This window comes from Chaetura pelagica, unplaced genomic scaffold (assembly GCF_000747805.2).
Source record: "Chaetura pelagica isolate M959 unplaced genomic scaffold, ChaPel_1.0 scaffold344, whole genome shotgun sequence".
NCBI lineage: Eukaryota > Metazoa > Chordata > Aves > Apodiformes > Apodidae > Chaetura > Chaetura pelagica.
The window spans coordinates 11,233,559-11,261,531 of record NW_009953098.1 but is presented as its reverse complement, the minus strand read 5'-3'; the positions used below and the strand labels follow the sequence as shown (position 1 = coordinate 11,261,531).

General features: G+C 35.1%; 1 protein-coding gene across 1 annotated transcript in view; it reads left to right on the top strand.

The window, feature by feature from the left end:
• Positions 1-27,973, top strand: part of DIAPH2 (diaphanous-related formin 2) — a 195,346-nt gene that overhangs the window by 24,048 nt on the left and 143,325 nt on the right. Inside the window, exons 11-18 of the mRNA XM_009997260.1 lie at positions 3,000-3,110; positions 4,802-4,920; positions 5,823-5,939; positions 6,993-7,111; positions 8,522-8,586; positions 10,331-10,435; positions 12,873-13,439; positions 18,871-18,985. Coding sequence (XP_009995562.1) covers positions 3,000-3,110; positions 4,802-4,920; positions 5,823-5,939; positions 6,993-7,111; positions 8,522-8,586; positions 10,331-10,435; positions 12,873-13,439; positions 18,871-18,985 — 1,318 coding nt within the window. The remainder of the gene's footprint in view (positions 1-2,999; positions 3,111-4,801; positions 4,921-5,822; positions 5,940-6,992; positions 7,112-8,521; positions 8,587-10,330; positions 10,436-12,872; positions 13,440-18,870; positions 18,986-27,973) is intronic.

Below are 27,973 nucleotides of genomic sequence, written 5' to 3'. Positions count from 1 at the left end.
CTCATTCTCTCCTCTGAAATATTTTGGTTATTGTTACTGGAGCCCTGAGGAGGCTGGAATGGAAGGAGCTGGAAGCAGTGCTCCCTTTATGTCTTTTGGGTTTAGGGAAGGAGTGTGGCTACTCTGAAACTGCATTTGTTATTTAAACACACTCTTCCTCCACTCCCATCTTGCTCAGCCCAAATTAAACAAAACCTCCTGTACTTATTATGGCTTGGAACTTAGTCCAGCAACTTACATATTTGTAAAAAAGATGGAACAGGTTTGTTTTGTGGTCTTAAAGTGAGTATTTGATATAGAATCACAACTGGAATGCCATAACTGAGCAGACACTTCAAGTATCTTAATGGTTGAAGTACTTGTGGCAGGAACATATATTTCTTATATTGTGCACCTATTTTGTAATACTACTGAATGAATAAATACATCAGCATCTATCTTAAAATATTTAAGTATTTTCAAGGTGTTTTATTTTCTGAAATTTTGCAGAAATTACAGTAAAAAGTTTCTTTTGACTAAGACTTCTTCCTGGTAATGACAATTTAGGTTAAATTCTAGCCTATCTCTGGTAATTGAATGGTCGACCTCTTTGTTTTTGAAAAACTAATGACATGAGGACAATGACAATTTACTAGTAACTTAGTAATATGCTAAGTAAATTGAGCAGGAGTAAAACTAGTTTTAGATATTTTAAGGTCAATGTCATCCAACACAGCCATCCTCTTAACATAGCCATACAGCAGTTAAAGAGAAATAAGCCACTGTCAAAACTGATTGGTGTCAGGTATACTTTTTATTGCTTTCATCTTCAGTATACTAGCTTTATAGTTAACTGAAGGTAGATGTATATTTTAATGTCACTGTGTTCGTGGGGTCCACAGATTTCATACAAAGTCATGTATTGTAAAAAATTGCTTCAGGAGCTATTGCCCTGTGCGTAGAGTGCAGTAATTTACTTTTTAAACTAACTTTTCCCTTAGAGTCCTTTTGTTATAAAATGTAACAGTTTCCTAACGTTAGGCATGCAGATTGCTTTAATTGTGAAGAAATTGGTGAGATATACATGCAGGTGTGGTGTTACTGCTGGGATTTTTGGCAGCAGTATATGCACCCTCTTAAAAATTCAGATACATCATGTAACTATGCCAGATGTGGATAGGCTGTGTCCATTTTTGGCAGGGTACCTTTTGGGATTGGTAGTGTGCTGCAGGACATCACTGCTACTTCTGTCAACAAGAACTGTGCATTCCTTGGTGTGTGTTTGACAACTTGCCCTTATCAGCCACTGGTGCATCTCTGGGAATAGTCTAGTGAGTTTTAAAAATTACTTTTTATAAAATAATATTAAAAAATCTTACGTGCCAGTGATCTTTACTGAGTCATGTCCTGTGTCTCATGTTCTCTGCTGCTTATGTGTCAGTAGAGTTTTTTATTCACTGTATGCACCTGAGTAGTCCAAGAGTTTTGGTTGCTACTAGAATGCCATCTTTTTAGATTGCTTTTTCTTTATTGTAGCTGCAGGTGTTTGTATAGAGACCAAGTGGCTGAATATCCTGATAAAGGATGACTTTATTTCCTTCTCATAATACAGTTTTAATACAAATTTTGTATTGCTAATGTAACATGGCTGAAAGATGTGGAAAAGTAGAATACAGGCAGAGCAGGTGTACTTGTATGGAAAGTATAACTTTTTTCCATTATTAGATCATATATATGTCAGCTCTAGTTGACTTTACAGTGTTTACACCTTCAGTAGTTCTTTTTTCAGAGCTGTGGAGTTAGTGATGCTCAATAAGTTTCTATAAATGATATTCCAATATTAATAATGGTAGCACAAAAGAATTAACTTTGGAGTGCTCTTACTTGAGGACCTTGTTGATTTAAAACAAGGAAAACCAACCACACAACAGACCTGCTCCCCTGTCACTGACACCTCACTTATACATCAGTAAAGGTACAATTGCAAGACTCATTAATTTGTTTCTTACAAAATTGTTCTCTACTTGTAATGTATTAGCACAAGCCATTAAGCCAGAGTTTCTTCTGGCAAAAGCAATCATAGCAGATGGCACCTCTTCTCTCTATTAATTTCAGATTGGACATGTACTTTGGCTTGTTAAGTCATGTCATAGTCGTAAAATAACAAGAGTCATTCAAGCAAGCCCAATGACACTACATTATCTGAAGATACAGGGGTATTAAGGGAGTGCCTTTCAAAAAGTGTTTTAATAGAAATTCAAGACTCTGTGAGGTGTTACATTTGAACTAAGTAGCGAATGTAATTAAAAGAGAGAGGGTGCTTTTACCAACCTTTTTTCTCTGCAGCTATTGATATTTTTTTAATTTATTTTTTTGTACTCTAATGCTAATTCTATTTGCAGTTAACATCTTTTACCAAACTTGGTATTTCCCTGGAGTCCCATTTTAGTCTTTTAACATGTATCAGCACTTCTGGCATTATGCTATTGTCTACCTGTTTTAAAGTAAATCAATTAAAGTGCACAGCTGTTCAATTAAAGCATTAGCCAGTACCCTGAGACTTCAGGCATTTTGTAGAAGTGCTGTACAGGAGTAAAAAAGACACCTGGTGATGAGGATTATCTTGTGTATGGGTTGTTGTGGTTTTTTGAGGGTTTTTTTATTTATTTATTTTTGGTTACTGTAAGAGTGGTGTTTTTCTCAAATTGGCAAATACTGAGGAGAAAGAGGAGGAGTTACACTGTGGAACTGTAGTGTGGGAAAAACTGTAAAATAAAGTATCAACCTTTATGTAATAAGATTTTGACATAGCAAAAGCACTCAATATAAAAATAGATGTTTTTGTTGTTTAATTTAAGCAACAGAAGTCTTATTTTAAGTCAAGTGTTGCATGTGTACCATATACTAAGTAATATCAATCTCTTGATATTTGGTTTGATAATTAAAACAAAGTAGTCACAGACAGTATTTATTTTCATTTTATACATATTAATTGTTTTTCCCTGGATTTCCAACAACAGGTAGCATGCATGCAACTCATCAATGCCCTCGTTACATCGCCTGATGATCTTGATTTCAGGATACACCTGAGAAATGAGTTTTTACGTTGTGGCCTGAAAAAAATATTGCCTGTAAGTAATTTCTATCTAGGAATTTACCACAGTCACCTGTTTGTGATGCTTTAAGAGAACCAAATTGTTTTACTGAGAGTAGCAGTTGTGAAAGATTCTGGGTGGGGAAGGTCAGACCTGGAAAGGACTGTCAATTCAAAACTGTTTTCATTCTGCATAGTTGCAAATTTGGGTTCTCATGAGCTATTTAAACCAGAATGGTAGATGAAACAAGTTTATGTATTACAAATTAAATTGGGATAGTCATAAAACTTAGCATAATGAGCTCAAAGCACATGAAGTGACCATTAGTCTATCTGTGGAATCAATCTTGGATCAACTTTCTTTGTGGGTGCTGTTCCTGTTGTTTTCTGTGAAATCTGTTTTTCTTTAGTCTGCCTTCTCAAAATATATTTGCAGTTTTTGAGGAAAAAAATCAAATTGACTCCATTCTCTTTGAGACTGCATGTCTTCATGCAACTGCACAGAAATACCCTTTTATGGGTAGTCATGTGTGGCTATTTATGACTTATGGGTAGACTGATAGCTCTTAACCAAGAAACCATTCTGATGCTTACTTAAATCAAGAATATACATAATTAAGCTATTCATCGGTTTCTCACAAAAGATGAGAGAAATTAAAGACTACCTGCTTTTATTTGTCTGAAACAGAATTTACATTGCTATAACTTTTCAGCTATGAAGTTTTGAGTCATCAACATTTGTCAGGTATAAAAACCTTCAATTTTTAGCACATTCAGCTTTGAAACTTTTACTAATGTGTGTAGGTTAATTTTTCTTAGGTTATGTATTTAGGTTTTATATAATGTAGACACATTACTGCAATCTGTTGTGTTCATTTGCTATAGAACATCTGAAAGCCTGAAGAACTTTTAGGGTTGTTTTTTTTAATCTACTGAATGTTAGTTTACACAACAGATGTTTAAAACTCTAACAAATTGGGACTTAGGTGCCAGTTAAATTAAATTGTAATAAATAATGATAGAAAACTTTGTGGAGTGTATTGATACACAGATATCTGAGTTTAAAAGCAATTAACTGGTCATTCTTTATTTTGGGAACATACATGGTTGCCGTTCAGTCTGTGCATGTCCAGGTATGACAATTCCAGGCTAGTTTGTATTAGAAGTACAGGGTGCTTTTGAACTAGTTTCCTGGTTTATGATTTGTCTAGTAGGAAGCTAAACTTGGTGAACTGTATCAAAGACAAACAAATTTTTCCATGCTCCCAAGTACCAATTTTTGTTTTGATTTTTTTACTTCTTTTGTATTTTTCAATGTATTATAAATGTTTTTATGCAGTGATCTACATTAACTTAATAACAGAAGTTGTTAGCATACCTTCTTTATACCACTTTAGGCTTTTTAAGTGCACTTTTGTTAATGCTTTGAAATATCCTTATGGCGTTTTTTTAAAGAAGCTCTACATTAACAAGCATAAATCGCTGCCTATGTCCCATTAAGAGAACTCAACTCAATTAGATTTAATGCTTGTTCTGCAGCCCCATACCTGCTATATGTGCTGATACTTTGCCCTCATTTTTCTCTGCTGTGCCATTGTAAGGCTCTGAGTTACAGGTTACTCCCATTACAAAGGTTAACATCTTCCTATTTTGTCATGATATAAACTTTAAAGGGTGGGAAATCTTTTTAAAAAGGAAAATTAATATGTTCTATGCCTTGAAAAATAGGGCTTGAAAGACAAGGAAAATGACGAGCTTGATATTCAGCTAAAAGTATTTGATGAGAACAAAGAAGATGACTTAATTGAACTGTCACATCGTCTCAATGATATCAGAGCTGAAATGGAATATCCTTTGAAGAGCTGGTGTTGTAACTTACATCACTTGGTAACTTTATTACATGTGAGGTAGAATGCTCCAATGGCGGTTTACTTATCAGAGTTGTGTATTTACCAGAGACTTGACTAAGCAGATTTCTTTCCAGTTTTTTGTAATTTTCTTTTTTTTTAGAAAGTTAGTACCTAAATTTGTGTGTCAAATGTAAGTAGTTTGAAGCAGAGCTAATTTTTCATAAATAACATTTACAAAGCTAAACTCTGGCTTGTAGTATATGAAGATAAGGAGTTACACCCGTGGAAGATAAGGTTAGAGAGAAAATATTTTTAATAACTAAGTTGGAATCAGATTTGTAGTTTCTGAAGCACTTGAGATGCATGTTTGCTCTAGTTACGACACAGTCAATTTAGATTTATTTAAGTTCAGAATGGTTACCTGCAGTTTTTTCAGAGTAGTAACTGGTACTGAAGAAGCAAAGGAAGGTAGATACAACCAATGAGAGGAACATAAAATCACCTCTAATTTATGCTGTTATGTCACAGAGCAGGTAATTTTCTTCTTTAAGAAATTAATGCAATTGTCTGGAGTATATTTGCCAATAGTCTGGCTCACTTCAGAAAGAAAATGAAGCTTGTGTGAAATGTTTACAGGATTCTATCACAATAAGTCTGTCTTAGAATGTTTCTGAGTAGTAATGTAAAATGTTTTAATTGTTAAACAGTTACTGTGGATATTCTTAGAGGAAAAAAGGTTATTTAATAATAGGGATGGCAGTTCACAGTAAAGGTTTTATTTGAACAATATGGACAACATCTGGGGAGCTGGAGTTGGGTGGGTATTGTGTTTTGTTTTTTTTCTTTCTTTCTTTTTTTTTTTTTTTTAAATCCTAATATTTCCTTAACAATGTTGGCACTGATGTGAATGAAGTATTTCATCTGCTGTATAATATGTTAAAAGATACTGCTTCTGAAAATTACTTCTTGTCAATTCTCCAACACTTTCTGCTCATTAGGAGTGATTACTATGTCAGGTAAGTGTCAGCTGTCAGGTTTCATTTTTTGGAGGGGGTGGAGAGAAGAATAGAAATCAAGACTCTGGTAAACTGAGTAGCTCATAATCACACATGAATAGTTGCTCTGTAGCAGGTGTGTTATATCTTTCTACTCAATGTTAATATTGAAAAATAATGTGTTAAATATAATAATGCTCAATTCAAAGACTTGAACCTCATCCTAACACCTTCATCCCAGATGCCTCTTAACTCATTGAGCTCTTTTTATTCAAGTTTGATAGGTTCATGCCTTCAAAGAACTTGAAAGGTAGTTGTAAAAATTAAAAGTAGTTCCATGGTGCCTTATATTTTGTCTCTTTGATGTAAGCTTCTCTTCTAAGTGCACCTCATAGTTTCTTAGCAGTGTTAAAGTAGCCCATAAAAAGTCTTGTTAAAAGAAGTAATATTTTTTGTAAAGGGATGATAAAAACAATTGCTGTGTAAGGTGATAAAGTTAAGAAGTGAAATATAACCTAGGATTTCTTAATAGTTTGGGGGTTTTTTTTGTTTAATTTGGACTTTTGGAATATCATCAGTTTAGGTTTGGGGGTTTCCTGCTTTGAGGGCTCTGGGGTGTATGACATTGAGATGTAATCCCGTGCACTGGTAAGAACTAATAATTTTGTGCACAGAATCCCCTAATATTAAGAGATTCCTGGTGTTGTGTGGAGATTTGTATCAAGCAATTAAGTTAATTATTATCTCAATTTTAAAGTAATTAAATACTGGGACTCTTACCAGTGTTGGAATTCACTGTGTTGAGAATGTGCTAATTAATTCTTGCAACATCTATTGAAAATACTGAGGATGTTTGTTTTATTGATTATTATCTGACAAAGAATAACTTAAACGTGCAGAGTATTTTGCAGAGTCCTGAAGTTCTTCAGATACCTTTCAGAGAAGCTTGCAGCAATGCTGTATTATCCAGAGTACAAATAAGACTTTAACTTCATTTGTTTACTGGCAATTGTTTAATTCATGGATACGTATGGAGGTTCATGTTCTTATCTTGCAAAATGTGTTTTCTGTTAGACCTCAGTATTACAAGATCATTGAAGAATGTGTATCACAGATAGTGCTGCACTGCAGTGGCGTAGACCCAGATTTTAAATGCAGAGGAAGGATGGACGTGGATTTTTCTCACCTTGTTGGTTAGTACACTATAAGCAATTTTACCTTGTTTTACTGGAGTGCATGTTTTTCTCTGTATGCTTCTGTCTAAACTGAAATTGACTGTGTGAATTGTTTCAGTTGTCTGGAAATAACCATGTAAGCTACAGGTGTGCTTGTGGAGGAGCCCAGATGAAACTCTGCAGCCTTGAATAAAATGACATTTATAAATTTTGTTTCTCCAAATATATCTTGATCTAAATATGAATAAAATCGTGTTAATAACTGAAAAATTATTGTTGAGAAATACTGTTAATTTAAAATCTGTTACAAATACAAAAAAAATACATTAGCATTATTTTTTAGCTTATTTGGTTCATTCTAAGATATTTTCTGTAGTGTTTTCCAAGAATTTGAGGGTAGATTCAATCATCTTTGGGTAACTGGGTATTTGTGTCATGTGAAAAGAAGCAGCTGAATAAATACTATATAATTGAAATGGCAGTTATTGGTATTTAAATGTGTTGTTATATGCTTTTTGGTGGGGTAAGTTGTATTCTTGAAATACAAGAACATCTCTGGAGTAAATAATTGACAGGTGGAAGTAATAACTTCTGAAGTGTGCATTCATTTGGGAATGTTTTTTGGTGAAGTGACGACAGAAGCAAAGATAAAATGCTGTATAGGTTGTTTGGGAGCCTGAAGAGAGGGGGAGGAAACTGATTTGTAAAAGGTATTCTGCATATCCAAGAAGTATTCCTGTGTTTACTATCCACTCATAACTCTAGGATCAAGATCACTTGATCTTACCTAACATTTACTTCACCTTGACTTCTGTTCCCACTGCTAGTTTTAGGAATAACTGGTTTGTCTCTCCATGCCAGTTCCTACCTATAATATATAGTTGACTTTATCTCATTTATAAAATATTTTAGTTTTACACTGCATGAAAAGTCCATAGAAGTGCTTTGTACCATTGTTGAGTGAAGAAATCTGTGCATCAAAGTCTGTCCAAATTTTCCTTGCCTATAAAATAATTTTACTGAAGGAAAGTAATGCCTGATTTTGGATTTCTATTCTGAAAAGGCAGCTTTCTGATTTGAAACCTCAGAAGTTATTATTACTTCATACTAGTGTAAAAATCCTTTTTTAATCTTTTAGTAGTAGATTTGTATAAAAGAGAAGGGCATGCAAACTCAGATGTATTAAAGACAAAAGAACTATGATGATTGATCTTCAGTTTTCTTGGTCATATGTCCTCACTACTTTTTATGCTTGTGGATTTTGCTTATCGAAACAATTCACCAAATGTTTGGTCAGATGAACTTAGTAATTCATTTTATTTTTTGTCTGTTGCATTGTGGTGTGGGATCATGGAGTAATTATGGCTGGAAGGCACCTCACACCTGTGTTATGTTTTAACTGACTTCTGTGTAATATTTACATTTTAGATGCTTGTGTGGACAAAGCTAAAGTAGAAGAGAGTGAAAAGAAAGCAGCAGAATTTTCCAGAAAGGTAAGCCCTAAATCATTACTCTTTTTAAGATACGGAACAGAAGCCTGGAAAAAAACACTATAGAGTTTTGTTTCACAGTAGAGACTTAGTGGAAAGGGGGAAATGGTGTCTCTCACAGGCATGATGTTCTTTCACTTGTAATAGCTCTGTCTGTGTAAGGCTCAGATTCCTTCTTACTCTGAATTCAAAAGCAGAGGAGGGGTATTAACTGTATATATCTTCAGTTGTATTACTCTGTATATAACTGATGGGAAAAAATCCAGTTGCTGCTGTATTGTCCTGAAATACTTAGTCTAAGTGAAGTATCTAAAGTGTAGGCATATGCTAAAAAAAAGGGTGAAGGGGAAATGTTAATAATTCTTTATTCAGCTTTGTTTTAGAAGCTGAAGAAACTTATTGAAAAGCAGGGTCATTCTATGTTTGAAAAAGCATCCACTCTTTAGGCATAGAGATGCTAACATTAAAATAACTGCTTTATTTCCCCATAATAAATTACTTTGCTATGAGGGAGCATATTATTATTTACATTTAGGAATTTACAGTGCATACTGGAGCCTTGTTTGCTAGCAGGTTTTACTCTTCTGTTCTGGTTGTTTTTTATTTGGATCTTGATAACTAAACCCTATTTCAGTCATGGGTAGTTTTCATTTTTTACTGGATACAAGGAAAATTAGGCATGTAAAATTATTTCAGTGGAAAGTATTGCAGCTCAGTGTATTTCTTGTAATTTTTTTGGGGTATTTCTAAAGAAATTGGCACATCTACTTTATCATTATTGGTGTTTGTGCTGAGTGTATCTTGCTGCAATGTGTTTTCTCAAGTTGGTTAAATTCTTCCTATATTATGTTAATGGATAATTAGTTAATCTCACCTAATTGCATCCTGTCTAAAGACACGAAATGCTGAATGTACTATATTAGCTGCAATAGTATGAGAGGTCATATACTATGTTATGTATTAAAATCATTTAAAATTTTGGTTTTGACTGACCTCTTGTAAGATGCCTTTTGTAGGCCAAAAGACAGCTCATGTTCTTGAACATGACTATTACAAGTATCAAATGAAGAGATGAACGAAGCCTTTGGCTTTTCTCTCTTCAGTGTTAAATGTGGATGCATTTTTAATAGGAGTTACAGTGTCTGAGCTTTATAGAAAGCAAATTGTTGTGATGCTTCCCTGGTAGAGTTATTTATCATAATGTACTTGGTTAGTGGCAGCCAACACATGTTCTTCCTAGTGATAAGTCACTTTGTCCTGTGGCAGAATGAATAACAGAAGCTTTAACAGATGTTAATAACCTCTTAAGCCTAGCAGGATAAAAATAGACAGCAAATGTCTTACAATCATGTTGTAAACTGGACTTTGATTTTATATGGGGACATCAGGACTAAAGGGATTGCTAACACTTTATGGTTCTGCTGAAGCTGCCTGTGTCTCTTCAGATTTGAGCCCTCTGCATGAGAGATGTGCTCTTGTCTTCAGTGTTCTGCTGGAGTTGAAAAAACCCATAGAAGTTACAGCTGTGATAAGTAGCTGGGTCTGATGGTTCTGTATCGTGGTTTTTCGATGGAAGAAATGATGTGGTACTATTAGAAGAACACACACTGGAAAAATACTTTATTAAAAAAAAGCTGAAAGTGCATCTATTGCTCTAGTCGTGCTATTGTTCAAACAGTTCCTGAAAGTATGATATCTAGTATGGACACAAATGGACAAACAGTTCTGTCTTGGTTAATCATTACAGTTTGATGAAGAGTTCACAGCTCGACAAGAGGCACAAACGGAGCTACAGAAACGAGAAGAGAAAATCAAAGAACTTGAAATAGAAATCAAACAGCTACGAGCCCAGGTAATAAAACTAAATCACAGAAAGTTCCACAATTGAATTATTTTTTTTTTTCTTTTTAAAGAATTGGAAAGAAATTGCCCAGGAGTGTATTGTCTCTATGGAGTTTGAAATATGGTTTTATTGATTTGTTTTTAAGCCAGCATAAACTACTAAGGAAAGTTACTGGAGGTAACATTTTTCAGATAGTAGTGCATTCAACATCTGCCACAGATACTTGTTTTATTGAGGAAAAACATAGCTTAGCCTATGAAAAGTCTGAATTCAGCCCAAGTTTTCTTTCTCCAAGTGCTTGTTTATGCTTTGACATAAGTACTTCTGTCGGTTTTGCAGCAAGTGTTTGTTTTCTGTATGTTTTGCAGAAAGTGTTTGTTTTGGAAGGCTTTATACTTGGATTGCAAAGGTGGAAATCATGAGCGCTGTGCGTGTACAAAATGCATACCTTCAGCATGTGCATGCCATCATAGTCTACATACCTTTCAGCATGCGCATGCAACTGATTATTTTTTTTTCAACTCTGAATATCAGACTACCCATTTCTAAATTGAATATTACACCATCTTTATACAGTCTCACCAGTAAATGTAACAGAAAATGCAAGACCTTATGGAATTGGAAGGGGATACTTAATTTCAGCAAGTTGATTTTACTTGCATTCATTTCCTCACAAATCTTACTCACAAGCATCAAAATTTATCTCCAAGTGATCCGTGCAGGATCACTAGTGAAGCAGAGAGGACAAGAAATACTGCCTGTTGAGTTCTCACAACATCTCTTGGATTTATTTTGTTTCATGATGATGAATTGTGCATTAGACCCTTTTATACCCTTTAGGAACTAACAGGTACTATGGTTTGATTTCTTTGCACCAGCCTGGTTTATTTCCTACTTCTTCATTGCCAGGCAAGGTCTCCCTGTTACCTTTTTTCCTCACTGTAAATATCTTAATGCTTATGGTCTCACTTCCTAATTGGATAATAAAAGGAAGAACAGCATGTGATGTGCTATCACCTGGATGCCATCATCCTGCTTTCAGGATACTGGTCTGCTGACAAGTTGTCTGTGCTATAGTCTTATTAGAGCAGTGTCCTTCTCATCTTAATGTAAGCATGTTACACTGCATTTAATAGTCAGGTTGCTGTTCCTTTTGTCTTTCTCTGTCAGTACAAGTTATTCTTGTAACCTGTGGTGTTGTATGGTTTCTTACTGTTTTAAACATGCAGACACCTCTGTTCATACTTCAGTCTTACAGATTTCTATGTTTGTTACAAGATGATGTTACACTGAGATTTGAGTATGTTTTAATGAGTTCACCAATTGTTACATTACCATTTGTGTAGTAGTTTGTGAGCCAAAGAAACACATGCCTTGTGCAAAACAAAAAAATTATTTTTAGTCTAATCAATTATTAATCTGTTTATATTGATGATAACATGCTTCAGCTTATCCAGGCATTACAGCTCATTCACAATAATGATGCAGCTAAAAGTGAAACAAATTAACTTTCTAGTAACTATGCCTTTTTAGTCTTCTGCTCCCCATATGGCACATACTGTTTGGATACACTCAAATTTTTCTCAGCTTGATTTTTTTAAAAAAATAAACTCTTGCTTCCTTTAAACTAGAAACAGTACGTAAATGTGTGGGGAAATACTATACAAATCAGATTCAATGAACAGCCTACATTAATAATTTTATAATGAAAAATTAGTTGAGGGAGTAAAATATGAGTTCATATGGTGATTTGTGCATAGCTGCTTTTTAACAGATAATCTTGAAGAATCTGTAAGGCATTCGTACTGGGCTAGGAACATGTTATCAATATAGAAACCTCTTGGATGGTTTAATATGCTGCTGTCTCTTCATCATTATTGCACGTGTTCTTTATTCCTAATGACACAGAGATAACTGCAGATAGATTTAAAAGAAAACATGATTGTTTTCTAATTCCCTCTCTCCTTTCGACAAGGTGTCAGGATTGGTGTGAACAACTGTGGTTCCATAACCTCTTGTACTGCAATAGCTGCTTCAGTGATTTCTGTGGAAAAACTTCCACCAGCAAATTAGTGTTGTTAAAATCCACTGTGGTTATTACCATCTCTGATGCCCCAGCTTGCCAGGGTATCCTAAGTAGGATAAATGTTTTGTGCATTGGTATGAAATAAAGTGCTGTTCTGTTCACTTTAATGTTTCTGCTACTATTAAATTTTCTGTAAAATGGAAACAATTTGTTTTTATGAAAAGGCTATGTTATTCAGTTTACTTGGCAGTTTTATGGTACGTGGTATAATCTATTGATACTGATGCTTATTTAAATACAGAATAGTTGCATTTCTCACTTCCTAGAGGTACACTTGACTACAAGGCATCCTAGTTGGTTCAACTTCATATTAAACGTCCTTCCTACCCTGCTGAAAATAATTCCTCTTTTATATTTCAGGGTTCAGGCCAGACAGGTCAATGGGCAGAAGTAGCACCAGCCCTACCAAGTGAGAATGCGACAACAACTCCAATGCTTCCACCACCTGGTGGAACAATACCTCCTCCTCCTCCGTTGCCTGGTGGAGCAATACCTCCTCCTCCTCCACCTCCTCCTTTACCTGGTGGAGCAATACCTCCTCCTCCTCCTCCACCCCCTCCACTGTCTGGTGGAGCAATACCTCCACCACCCCCTCCACTGCCTGGTGGAGTGGGACCTCCTCCTCCTCCACCACCACCTCCGCTGCCTGGTGGTGCAATACCACCTCCACCTCCTCTGCCTGGTGGAGCAATACCACCTCCACCACCTCCGCTACCTGGTGGAGCGATACCACCTCCACCACCTCCGCTACCTGGTGGAGCAGCACCTCCTCCACCACCACCACCTTTTGGTGGACCTCCAATGCCACCACCTCTTGGAGGTGTTGCTTTTGCTCCATTTCCAGTGATACCAGCATTACCACATGGGATGAAGGAGAAAAAAAAGTATAATCTGGAAGTCTCAATGAAGAGAATCAACTGGTCAAAGGTATTATGATTGTTTTTATTCCCATTGATAAAAAGTGGCTTTTGAGGAAGAAGGAGTTAACATGCTAGGGACTACATTGCATAGTTAAATAGTACTCATGAAGTTTGGGGATTTTATTCCGTTCTTTATCCACAACATTTTGGTGCAGTGCTCGTAATTCACTAGGTATTGGTTTTCAAAGACATCTCATACTGTGTGGTAGGCACCAAGCGTTTATTGCTGCCAAGAGGCCCTAACACCCCATATTCTGGGGATACCTGTGGCTAGGAGCTCTCAAAATTTTGTCTGATTATGTATTCTACACATATTCAGCTCTAATTGATGCTTGACTTGCCAAGTGAGCACTCCAAAGGTCAAATGTCTTGTTTAGAGCAGGTTTATGTTATCAAACAATTAAAATATTCCTTTCATAAAGCTTGTTACTACTTTTTTCCCAAGACGTTGAGTTATTTAAAGTGTTTCTGGGTTTTAGGATAGGGAAAAGGAACCTTCAAGTGGTGAACTGTTGGGAAGACTGCCATTTAGCAACTTTGACAGTCTGGCAGTTGACAGAAGGATCTTGAGTCAAGGGATTCAAGGGGATAACTGCAACTATTTGCTAGACTGACGTAGCTGTAAGAAATGAGAGAGGATGCTGAGAAAGGAGATGTATTAAGAGAGTTTACTTGGCCCTGTAGATGTAAAATAAGCTAAAACCTGGGCTGATTTGGTACATGGAATTTTGGAAAACAATGCAAAGCAGGATTCTGATTTTAGTCTTATCTTCTTTGTGTTAAGCAAGCTGTGGGACTTATAAATTATGTGTTTTGTTGGGTTTTTTTGAGAAAAAATTGAAAGTGGATCAGACTTGGAAAGACTGATTTTAGCTTTGATACCTTCTGGACAGAAGTGTGCATGATTGCTTTGCTTATGTCTGCAAATAAATTGTTTTGAAAAAATGGAAGTATGAGTGAAACCACTAAGGTGGCAATTCATTGAGTTATCTAGTTTAGTTTTTAAAGCGTTGTGTGAAACCTGAAAACTTCACTAGCCTTATAAGAAAAGGATGGAAAGGCATTGGTGAAAATTTTTTTTCTTAATTAAAAGACATAACTCTACACTTCCTATGATACTATGTATACAAATTAAACTACAAAAATTTTCAGTTAAGGGCAGATTTCTTTATGTGAGTTAAAAATTACTTTAGGGTCAGTTTTCAGAATAAATACAGTAATTTACCATAAATTAAAGCATCTAATTAAGAAGTTAGGCCAATTATGTTGTGTTCAGCTTTCTTTTGTTTTCGCTTTCGTTTTTCTGGCAGTTTGAAAGGAAATTTTACTTTAGTTGCCTTACCTGCCTGCCAGTGATAGTCGTGTTACAAACCACACTTTAACAGCATTTTTCTTCCTCTAAGAAAGGCAGGTGTTTACCCTGTTAAGAGAGTTGCAAAATTTATCAGAAGGTTCTAAAGGCAATGGTGTCCTAAAATATCAGTTTTTATTCTAAGCATCGAAGAATTTTTAATTAAATTTTGATGTTCCTCCTGCCTCTTCTGCATTACAAATAGAGTCAATACTGTGTAATACAGTGAATTTTAAAATTACTTTCTTGTAGACAGAACTTAGTGTTTGGTATTTGACAGATGAGTGTCCCAGGAGTCTTGCTTAGCTCCAGTACAAAATTCTTTTAAAATTTGTGGGTTGCACATTAAGTGAGATTTCCTTCCGTGAGAGCTTTCAGAGAAATGTATGCTAACCTCAGTGAATGTATGTAATGACAGCAAGAGATGGCAGTAGATGCTGTGTTTTCTTTTGGCCCCATCATGAGGGCAGGTCTGAGCAGACAGCTGTGACTCCTGAGCATTATGGAGCATAATCAGAGGGTGAATGCTCACTGAATTTCATAGTTCTTCGAAGAGCTGCTTGTAATGTAGGTCTGTATCAAAGCAGAGAGAGAACCCGTGATGACTCAAATGAGAAAATGAGGCACCATTTATTAGGTACAGTGAATGTGAATTGTGGCTCTGCATTGAGTTGCACACATGCATTCAAACCACTGCGAGTTGTTCTAAAGCAGCTTTCAGATAAGTGTACTATTTAACGTAGAAACCTTCCAAGTCTGTGATGCCTTATACAATTCAGAGAATGCTGGTATCTACGCTATAACGGTACCTGTAAGTTATTAATCTCAGAGATATCAGTTGTTTCAAGTTAATAACGTTTTTGGGCAGAGTTATGGCCACTGGGAGGAGCTATGGGACTGCTCAAGTCAAGTGTTTGGGCACCATTAGCTTCTGATCAATGTGAGCTTCTGTGCAGTCCTAGCTAGGTTATACTTAATCAAATTTCATTTTTTTAAACATATTAAAACATAAACATTTATTGGAGCACTAAACTGTGAGCACAATCTCTGATTTGCAAACTACCCTGTAAGAGCTTTTACTTCTTATTACTTATGTCTCAGTGTAATTGGTAATTTTGTGGTAATTAAAGTTATGCCAGTATCCAAGTGTGTGCTTGTATATGTGTTGCTTGAAAATCTCCCTTTGATCAGTACAGCCACTGTTCCTTCCATGTAAAGGAAATTATTTTTGTAGTGCTATAGGGCTAAACCACCACAGCTTAAAAGGCAGTTTGTGGTTGGCAGTTTCCTAGTGCTATAAAACATGGTAGATGTATTGGGGTTTGCTGTTGAAAAATAAGCAGATCACATATTCATAAAGGCAAATCAAAGGGGGACTTTTATTTATTACATGCTATCTGATTTGAGCACTAGCCTGGAATTCATTGTAGTTTGGCTGGACATCTGTTACTTGTTTGTCAAGGTACTAGATCTTTATACTACCATCTAGTGTCTTGACTCTGTCCTTGCAAACCATATTTTAACTTAATAGTGTATTGATACCAAGAACTTAGTAAAATCAAGTAAACAAGTGACTACAGGTGGTCATTGCTGACCTTAAGTTGCGATTTCATGTTGAACAACTGTTGAACATGTAATTTAAATCTCACTTTGAAATAGTGCAGGTTTTCTTTGCTATGTTTCACAGCTGGTAAAACTGTTGTGAAATTCAAATAGATGTAGATAAGCATCTTTCTGTTGAGTGTCATCATGTTGTCCTGGATGGAGCTGGATGAAATGAGATCCCAGATGTTGCTCCTGGCTGAAGGTGCTGTATCTTTATACTATGAAGCCTCTGAAAAAATCACACCACTATGTAGCAATAATTCCTTTGTAGGCTGTTACCACGAGACTGCTGGGGCACAGGATCATATGGCCTTCCAGTTGTACACAGCAGACCTACGTTGTTAGACACAATGGAATTTCAGTTTTCAGAGTGTATGTAAGGATATGTAAGATGTTAGTCTTAGGGCAACAGCACTGGACTGTGTTTGGAAATATTCTAACTTTTTCCCCCACATGGTTTTTAGGTGATTCAAGGTAAGTTGCTGTGTAAATTTCTGAATATATGCCATCATGCTATTTCAAGCAAAACCTTTCAAGAAATACTAATGGCACGAGTTTGTTGTTGGAAGAGGAACTAGACTTATCCTCTGATGTTTGTGAATAAGTGATCTTAATTGTGCTTCTGAAGAAGAAGTAAGCTTAAGTTTTGGTTCCCTCTGAATTCTGAACTGTTGAATGGTGAAATGGCTTGCTCTATGGAGTACCAAATAGCAGCAGTACCATCAATAATTAATCCCACTAACTTGGGAAGCAGGAATCTAGATGGTTGAGATAAAACCTGTGTGGAAATGCCTGACATGACAGTTTATATTTTCTTTTAGGCATAATTAATGCTTAGAACTTATCTTTAGTATTTTGCTACTGGATTTAAAGATATTTGGAGATCTACCAAAATAATCCAATAGTGTTTTTAGCAGTAGTAGTTTAAAACCAGGCTTTCAAATTATTAAAGTAGAAGGATATTCCAAATAGTAAAAGATGGTTTTCATGTATTTAATAACTGTTAACATAAATTTGAAACTAAATTCTAAAATAATCTACATATAAGGATAGATGACATCTTTCTTCTCTCGTGTGGGAGGAGGAATTCAAAGTTTCTAGTGGGAAAAAAACATTAAATCTTTGGTTAACATCCATCTGTGTGTGTTCTTAATGTGACAGGGCAGTAAGAAAGTGCTGGAAACTTCAGGCTTATGCTTTCTACACTCAGTTGTCCTTGTCAAGTAATATCTGAATTGTAGAGTCATTTCACTAGTTTTGTAACTGTGTAATATACTCAGGCTTCTATTCTGTAAACATAGAGAAAAAATTAGCTTTTTAGTTGATAATACATATTTGTCATTGCAGCCAATTTCATTGTAATCAATTATGTTAGTGTGTTTATAGAAATACGTTTATAAAGTGTACATCTGAACACTGTGTATGACAGTGGAAAGTAACTGCAGATGGACACTTTGCTTAAGTGCTCTGGGAACAGTGCCAAAGATCTGCATACTGAACAGAGGAAAGTCTTATTTGATCATCACTTGTAAGAAGCCATCACTCTGGGAATAAAATTCTTACTGTTCAATGTGTTTTTTTGTAACTGTCTTCACCATTAGTGTTGGAGTAAGGTAGTTTTTAAAAGTGCCTTATCTGCAGCTGGTGGTTAAGCAGCTACACATAATCAGATTGATCATAGGCTGAAAGGTGGAAGACCAGTGTGTTGCAGTGAAATCCTAGTGGGGCTTAAAAGCATAGTATTGGTAATTTCCCTGTATCATGTTGAAGTTAAATAGTCCTTCAAAATTAATTGGCATTTAAACCAACTTGTTAACAAGAATTGATACATCTGCAAAAAATGGAAGAGGGACATATTTTGACATAAAAATAGCTGCTCTGGCTCGTACATGAAAAGTAGAATTGGCTTTCAGTCTCTATACTACTTTGTTCTTATATTACAGCCCGTATGAAATAAGGTGCTGTAATTAAATCTGTGTCTACATTTGAAAAATGGAAACTCTGAAAAAAGCCTTTATATGGAGTCACTGAAAGGTCCACATTGACATATCATTTTCAAACAAGATATTCCATACTCTGGCAGCCTAAGACAGACTATTCCTTCTACAGTTCTCAAGTTTCAGTGGTGAAGAGCAAAACTTTGGAAAGTTTTATCTAGAAAGTAATAGAGAGAAAGCCAGAACACTTTCAAACCCAGATGCTAATATGTTATCAAGCCTGTTTGAATAACTTTTTTACAAGGGAGAAATATAATAAAAATAGTTGTGCAGACTAAGGGCATTTCATTGGATTGTTTTGTTTAGGAAGCATCTTTAAGAGAACATAATACCCAGAACTTTCCTAAACTTAATTCAGTCGGATCATCAAGGAGGTCCAGAAGCGCTGTATTCAACTAAAAAGTTACTGAAAGTGTTCATTGAAAATCTTCAACTGTTATTGACAGTGCTACTTGTTAACTTTCAAATCACATTTTTTGTTTTAGATTGAGCCTCAAGAGATAGGAGAAAACAGCTTTTGGGTAAAAGCTGAAGAAGATAAATTTGAAAATCCAGAACTCTTTGCAAAATTGGCACTTACCTTTGGAACACAAATGAAAGGTACATTCTTCTTTTACTGTGTGCTATACTTTCATTAAGTTTAAAACTGTGCAATAACAGTCTCTTTTATGCTTTGTGCAAAACCATGGAATTCATATAATTGTCTTAAAGCAGGAAGTTAATGTAAGATGTATGCTTTTATTAAGCATAGTAGTCTGTTACAAGAATTGCTCCTCCTTCACTGTTTATGGGGAGGAGGAGCATTTTGTAATAATACCTCTTTAAAGTGCAGCCTATGTTGCAGACAGATGTCTTTTCAAATGAAGTTATAATTAAACTTAAACTCTAATCCGAAAATCTTGTTAAACTGCATTAATATTCCTATCTACAAGAACCCTAAGTTGTCAGGTTCTTTTAGGCAGTCCACATGTGAGTTTTTGATGTGTACCAAAAATATACTTAGTTGTATCAATCTGCTAAATCAAAGACCTGCACAAGTAAGAGTTGGAATATGGCAATAACAATATGCAATCCAATCATAAAATCACAACTCTGTAATATGCCTGCTGTCATGAGTCTGACATATGTGGGTTGAAAACACTAATGTTTTGGTTTTGTCCGTAGTCTTAGGGGTTTTTTTTGTTTAAATACTATATGCAACTGTCTTTTCAGAAAAAAGTCTTTAAATATATTCCTTTAATTACTATTTAAATTTGTATTGTATAATCTAAGAAGCATCTCCCCAAAAGGTTATATACAGTTAAACTGCATTGTTACTGTCATCAGTGAATGATGTAAGCTAGTTTTCAGAGGATTGTGTGTGTGAGTCCACACTCTTTTAAACTGTTTACATAATACCATGAGAAAGTGTCAGCTAGTCTACCAGTTTGTGTTGGAACACTGTGAAATGGGTTTGTTTGACTACTAGAGAGAACAAAACAATGAGAATAAAAGCTGTTGGAGCATTCTGTGTTGTTTAAGTGAGGCTGCTTAGTATGTCATGTAAATAGCTCTTCTGCTCTTGGCTTTAGATGAAAAAAAATTCTCAATTTCTTTTGTAGGAGATAGGACAATAATGTTTTTAACCTGAGTTGAGAATGCAATTACTTAGAAGTGCATATTGGTTATGCTTTTGACAATTTAATACCATCCTCAGCTCTTTGTGGCTTTCAGATGGTCTTTGAGTACTTCTGATGCTGCATTACAGCATCTTCAGGTCTATTCATTAATATCCGTGCTTAATGGTCAATTGATCAGTATTTCATATGTGGCCATTTACTAGTAATTTGTTTCAAGCACTGAAAAAAGCAAGTACTGGTAAAGTATGGTTCAATAATAACTTGGTCAGAGGCTAATGAGGAAGCCCAAGAAATTCAAGTCCAGGAAGTGGTAGATTACTGAAAGAATGGATTCCTGATGTAGCTACGAAGCTTCTGTCATTTAACAACATACTTTGGGGATGTGTAGTTCTTTAAGGTGGATCAAGTCCAATATATCAAGGGTTCATAGGCCAAATCTGAAGAAACAAACACACTTAGGATTTTGAAGTGTGTACTGACTCTAAGCATTTTTTGGGCTGCTGTCTTTTTTGGTCTATCTTTCTGGCTTTTGAGAATAAACAGGTCATGTCATGCTTTGTATTTTAACCATAGGGAGCACCATAACTTTCCTGAACTCTGTGCTCTTTTGAAATCCTTTCACAGAGTTAGTCATAGCTAATACACAAGTATAGTCAATACACAAGTCTTTCACTCAGAGCTCTTGCTTTTTTCAGTAGTCACTGAATCTGATCCATTAGTATTCTGCTTTTACAGTGCTTCTCACTCTCTGCTCTGAATGTTCAGATGCTGCATGTAGTAAAACAAAAGCATCATCTGCAGGAGTTGAACATTTTTTCCATACACAGGTTTTCAGTTTGCAGCGTTGCAGTGAGGTTAAAAGGATGTGGAGTTAGTAGCTGATTTTAGTGTGAACAGCACGACAGGAAAACCTTTAAGGGAAAGATGACCTACTAGCAGGTAACACACTTGAATGAGACCCTTAATGAAAATGACAAGCCTTCTGCCTTGAGCTGAATTCTTTCATCAGGATTCTGAAGAAATGTTTCTGAATTCCTGAAAAGCTTCTTCATTAAAAATGCTGAAAAAACCCTCTCAAAAATTTGGCAGGTGTTTCAGATGGGAAGAAATTCCTGTTGACATAGTTGCACAGTTCCAAAACTGCAAACAACAAGAATTCACTAAATAGCTTACTGTGATGATAGCCTTGCAGATATTTTTCCAGTTATTCCTTATATTGTTCTCAGTTAATGGATGTAGAAAATAACATGTTGTAACAAAAGATGGCAAGACTGTTGAAAATGCTACTACATATTACCCAGGATATTAAAATCTTATTTGTCTGACTGGTAGAGAAAGTCAGAGTTGTCTTTCTTTAAGTTCAGGTTTTCTTTAAAACCTTAGCAGAAATCAAGAAGAGTCTTGGATCATTTAGTTGCAGCGCAAGCTCAAATAATTGCATTCCATAAGCAACTTTTTCCTGGACCTGCTGTCTGCAAAGGGAAACATTAAATGATGTTCACCACTCTTCCTCAATTTAGCAGCCACAGGCAACTCATAATCTCCAGAATACTTACTTCAAGAATAATCTAGAATGAAATTTCTCTTTTGCTATAATCTCATTCCTTGGTGTGGTCTCCTAATATGTTACAGGAGAATGACAGAAAGACAAATAAAAATACATTTTACGTTCTCTTGAGAGCACAGTGAGCATGTAAAACAAATAAATGGATGAGTGGAAGAAAACTGACTATTGCCAAAAGCAATTGTGATGACTTAGTGTTTACTGTCTTGTTTTTCATGGCATTTCAGAATGCCAGTGGGAATAGTAAGTGAAGTAAAACAAATGATGGTATAAACACTTATTAAAAATTTGTAGTTCCATATAGGCTGCAGCATTCAAGTTTGATTAAACCTCTGTATTCTATTAATGATTTTCTGGCACACTGGTAATGAAACTTAAGGCTTTTTCCTCATTTAACATAGTTTTGTTTAAAGATACTCCAAGAATAAGTTGGTTGTCACTGAACTGTACTGCCTTGCAGCAAGTACTGTGTTTTCAAGGTAGGCAGCCAAAGCTGCAGAGAAGTGCTACTTTTGGAGATGGAAACTGTGTGCATGAAAGTCATAATCACAAACTTCTAAAGCACAATTTTCATTACATTAGTCACTTAACTGCACCAGGAACAAAAGAGAGTGTTTCCTCAGTGGTAAAATCATTTTATTTCAAATATGCTTATATCCGTGTTTTATTTTTAAAAGTAAGTATGTTAAATCTTTATTTGCTACTCTAACATTAGATATTTAATACAGATGCCTTCTGCATGTGTTGAATGTATTAAATTGGGCTCACATCAGTAATAACAAATCACAGTATTTGGTCTGTGAAATCGGTTATTGAGCCCAGCTATGAAAACATCTGTTGTACAGGGGAGCAATGGGATCATTACAATGTATTCCCTATCAGCCTTCATAGGATTTTGAGAAGTTGGGATTTGAACTAAGTTAGCTGAGGTATAATTATCACTGTCTCTGGACAGTCTGGAAGGATTTTCTCAACTTTTCTTGAAATACAGTTCATCTGAATATGTTTTAAGGGCCTCTGACAGATGGACTCCATGACTTCAAATTTTCATTAAAGATCTTAGATGAGTATTTTGAGATTGGAATTGTGGTTCCAGGTGCAGAGCAGAAACAATTATTATAGTCTCACATAGCAGTTGGGCAAGTGAATGATATTCCAGATCAGACACACTGGAAAATGAATGGGCAGCTCTGGTGTCTGTTAATGAGTTGAGCAGTATTATGATGTGGGACAGTTACTGCTTTGTGGGTGGCAATGAAACCCATAGATGGATGTTGCCTTGTGTAGCTGCATAGAAGAAAATAATAAATATTGGTGTTATATTCCAGACAATTACTTGTTTTCCTTTGACCTTTCTAAGAGACAATATGATATAATCCAGAATATTATTTTTTTTTTTTTGGTGAGTCATTGCTTATTAGTAAAAGCAGTGATTTTTCTGGTGAAAACATGCATCATCCTTTTGCAGTTTTTGAGTCATGACTTGAAAATTTCAGGCTCAGTAGTATTTGGTTTGCAAAACAATCATACTGCATTGATTTGTGTTTTGATATTTAAATAGTAAGAGGAAGAAATTAGATTAAGGGCATTGTTAGCTCTACCTTATTTTTAAAATGGTTAAATCAGCAGCAGTCTCTTCAGACAAGCTTTTTTAAACAAGGAAGATAACCTTTATATGGGCAAGTTTTCTTCCTCTTTAAAACTACTGTGATGAATTTTAAGATTTGTGTGATGACATAAATGTTTTCTTAATTAAAAAAAATAACCAAAAGTACCAGTTTATAGAGTGTAAGTAAAATGCTAAATAAACAAATGAAAAATTCTCCTCAGCTGGGTTACATGGTATTAGCCCTCCAGTATTTCTTCATAACTTGAGAGGGGATCCAAGTAATCAGATAAATGCATCTAGTCCTTCTGAAATTATTAAGTGATCTTAAGTCATTAATTGCTGTTAATGCACAGTCTAATAATGAGATGCATTGTCAATAGGAATGTGTTCTTTTTGTCTTTAGGTAGTCTCACTATCAACATTCTAGAAATAAAAACTAATGCATGTTTTTTATTAAATACATAATACTTGTTTTGAGAGAAATACTGTAGTGACATTCATTGAGAATTTATGCTTAATATATTAATCCAGCCTGGTTATAAATTTCTGGAAGCTTGGGCTACTGCTTTTTGGTGGTTTGGGGGGTGTGTGTAATTCTGTAGAGTGTCTTAGAAAAACTACAATGAAGTATTTAAAATGTTAGTGTTCTTGTCAAGAACCTGCTTAATAGCAAATGTTTCAAATCTAAGCAGGTTACATTATATAGTGCAGCTAGAACATTTTTTTTCCTGAATTCTGCTTTTGTCACTTGACTAGTACAAAATTGTATTTTTTGGCCTCTGGGTAAGGGATAAGAAGCTCAGCAGCAGCAGCATCATGTCTGGTACTTTGTGGAATGTAATCTCAGCAACTCCCTATGTTGATGTTTAATTTTGTGACTATTAAATACATATATAAGCGTATGGTGAAATGTGTTCTAGCATGTAAAAGTCAAGGATTAAAATGTTCTGGCTCTGTGGATAGGTCATGATACATGATATGCTTGGGGCCTCAGATAAGTTTGCAATGATGTGACAATACTTGGTGTATCTGGCCTGCTGCTATCAACATCACTTTTCACTGTTTGATTGATAGTCTAATTGCAAAACACCACAAAGCAACTTAATGTCTTCTCCCTAAAGGATCATGTTAATTTCTGGCTCTAGTAATTTAGGTTGTGTATTTTGCCAGTCAAGAATGATAGTGTGCTCTGAAGAAATTAATTATGTGTACAGTAGATCTGTAAAGGTAGTAATTAGTACATAATAATCTGTAACTATTGGGATTGTTCCAGTACAGAATTCATTATCCATCCAACTTGCCTCAAGGGAAAACTTCTTGATCAGACTTGTCATTTCATTTTTATTAGACCTTAAAAATATGATTTAATCATTATTTTGGAATATATTTTCAAAAATAAGTGAGTTTTTAATAGATGAGTTCTATTTTTCACATTATGGAAGTTATATGGGTGAGAACAGACAAAAAACCCACAAAGTTGCGTGATAACTGTAAATGAACAAAAGGTGAATAAAATGTATATATGAATGTGTACAGCTTTATAAAACATAAGTAACAAAATATATTAAATAGCATGTTTCATAGAGTCTTGTTTTTGTAATTGCAATATGAAAATAGGTGGGTGTCTAGTCCTAGCTTTGATATCTCCCCATGTGAACAACTTTTAGGACCCATCTATAGCTCAGGTTTAAAATATGAATAAAAATGAAGAATTAGTAAAATATTGCTAGGATTAACTAAAATTTAGTTTTAACTTGTTCATGTTTTGGGACAGTATCAGGATTTCAGTATTTAAACTTGTTGGTTGAGGTGGAAGAGAGTTTAAATGGGCAATTGAATGTAGTGTGAGAAGGTTGTTGGAGAAAACATAAGAGCATAACAAACAAATGAAAAAAAGCTGAGGAACAGGCCAGGGAGACAACATTACTTCTGAGGACATCACAAATCTGACATGATGTGGTTAAGAAAAAAGTGATGTTTACGTAAGACACACTACAGTGATGATATCAACATCCTCTCATGTCAACCTTATTAACAATACTTACTTGAATGTGGTCGTTTCCTTTTTAGGCCATAAAGGTTAGATTATAAACAGTTCAGGAAGATGTACTTGTGCAGAACTAAGCAGACAACAGTGTTTATCCAAATGAGTTTATAATATTTATTATAAGGTAAATGTTCTTTTAAAATTGGTCAGAAATACCAAGGTGATGGCTCTAAAAACAGAATTTGCAATATCGGCTATTTCTGTACATAAGCGGTGTGCATAGTCGTATGCCCGTGTTACGCTCAATGTTTTCATGAAGAAAAAGTATATAACCCTGGCATGGAGATTTGAAGACTTATTCATACTTTATTGAAGTGTTAAGTGTAATAAAAATACACTTATCATTATTCTAGTTACACTGACACTAGCACCCAAACTTCCTATCATCCACCTCTTCTTTTTTCTGATGTTTTGCTCACCTAGCCTGTGTTCCCCTGAAGGGTGAAAGTTAATGATGCTTCAACGATTCATCAGCATCTCAAATTCTTCATAACAATTTCTTGATCTGTATTCCTGTGCCAAATATTTTACACTGGAGACTTTTTTCTCCTTTTTAATTGGGGTTCTTGGAGGCTCCTGATAAAATACTATTGAAAAGATACTGACAATTTTCTTCTGCTAGCAGATCATTGACTAGGGTCTTCTGTATTTGTTGGCTGGGGTAGCATATCAAGACTCAGTCCTGGTAAAATTTCTGTACTTGGTTCTTCACAACCTTAAAGTACTTGCATGACTACATTCTAATTAAAATGAATTATTAACACTTGAGCTGAGGTAGTCTTTTGGTTACCTCTTGTTTTCCGTGGGTATGTGTCATTTGAGGTCTAAATAATATGTTAAACTAGCTCAACTACATGCATTGCTTTGGTGAAATAAAAAGAGAGAAAAATCCACAAACTCATAATGTATGTTTCTGGATTGCAAACTGCAGGTGGCTCCCTTAGTCTTCTGATTAATTCAGCATGTGGATGTTTGTTTCCTTTCCTTCCTTGCCTTCTCCTTATTAGAAGCGTGTGAATCCAAACCCAAGGGCGATCGTGCTTTGCAGTGTAGGGTAACCAAATGCTTCTGTGTCTTACAGGAATTTAATTTAGTTAGACTGCATGCTTAGGAAATCAGTCATCCTATATTAGTTTTACATCGAAGCAAAACAGGTCAGGTTTTTTCATCTTTCATTGTGTTTGAATTTTTTTTTTCTTTTTCAATAACAGAATGAAGTTCAAGTACTTAATAGTACTTGTACTTATGAGTGAGTTATTAGTTTACCATTTTTCACCTTTTCTGTTTCTTCTCAACTGGATGTATCCAATATGCAAAATTTCATACTCACAGGTAGAAAACACTTTGCGTTGTTTAAATAAAATGCTGCCTGAAATTATTAGCAGTTTGTGTGTCTCCATATTTGTATATTTTATATATTTATATGTTTTTTTGTTTCTTATATTAGAATTATTTAAACAATGATCAGAAGGAATGTGTAAGAAAATAACTCTTGATTAAGGAAAAACATTGGTTTATGTAGTTAACAATAAAATAAAAGCTCTTCTGTACAGAAAGTGTCAGGGGGAATTTGTACCAGAAAATGATAGCCAGTCTTGCTCTGTTTAAAGTATCAAGGAAAAAGGAAGGGGAGGAAAAAAGGCACATGTGTTCTTTGTATGCAGTTTTGTATCAGGTACTGAGGCTTAACTGCAGAAGCTGACTCCCTAATAGTTACACTTTATGAATAAAACTTTCAATAGCTGCACAGAGAAGCTGGGTTTCCAAGTTGACCCTAGGAATGATGCATGTAGTTTTACTGCAGCTGGGCTATTGTTCAGGAGAATCACAAATGAGGCCTCCCAAGAATTACTTGTATGTTTCTGTGTCAGTTTTTCGGTATGAGGAAGCCTCTGTGCAAGTGGTAGCACCTGCTCCTGTTGAAGGGAGTGTGTGTCTTTTATTTCAAGAGCATTGGTAACCGTTTAATTCATCATAGTGTGAAAGGACTAAGATGAGAATAGCAAAAATATAGCAAATAGCCAAAGCAAACAAAACTTCCAGTTGGGAGATGATGTTTGTAAATTTTAGTTCTTAATATTTTATTTCAAACAGCATTCTAGCACACTTCTCTTTCAGTAAGCTCAATGGTTCCTTTTCTATGTAGAAGGTAATTTCAAATGAGTCACAAAGATTTATTTTTATTTTTTTTTGAAAAATCATGCTAAAATGCAAGTACTGTTGGTCTGACCTACTAGCAATTATACTACTAATTCACTATGAGTAGATCAGAAGTTGGATATTCACTCCAGTTGTTGTTACAGGGGCTTTAAAATACGGAAGTCTTTTCCTCGCTTTACGTAGGAGAGCCTGACAGCTCTGCTGGTTGTATTTAATACTAATTCTGTAGGATAAAACAGTGTTGTGTGATGCACTGGACAGACAGACATTTTTGCAAGTATTATGAAGATAAAATTAAAGGTTTCTTTTAAAAATTGACTTTGCTAATTTATTTATTTTTTCCTAATATTTTGACCAAATTTCATCTGTGGTGAACTAATTTGAGCAAACACATTTTGTTCTTGACATTTTATGAATAATTCCTTTTGAAACATAAAGGAAACTTGATATATATTCTCCACCTCTCCTCTGGACTGTTAAAGTGATTTTCATCATGTGACAGTGCATGAAGAATATCCCAGATTAAAAAAAGTCTATGTATAGACTTTCTCAGAAATTAAGATTAATCTCTGTTGGAGTATTTTTGTCT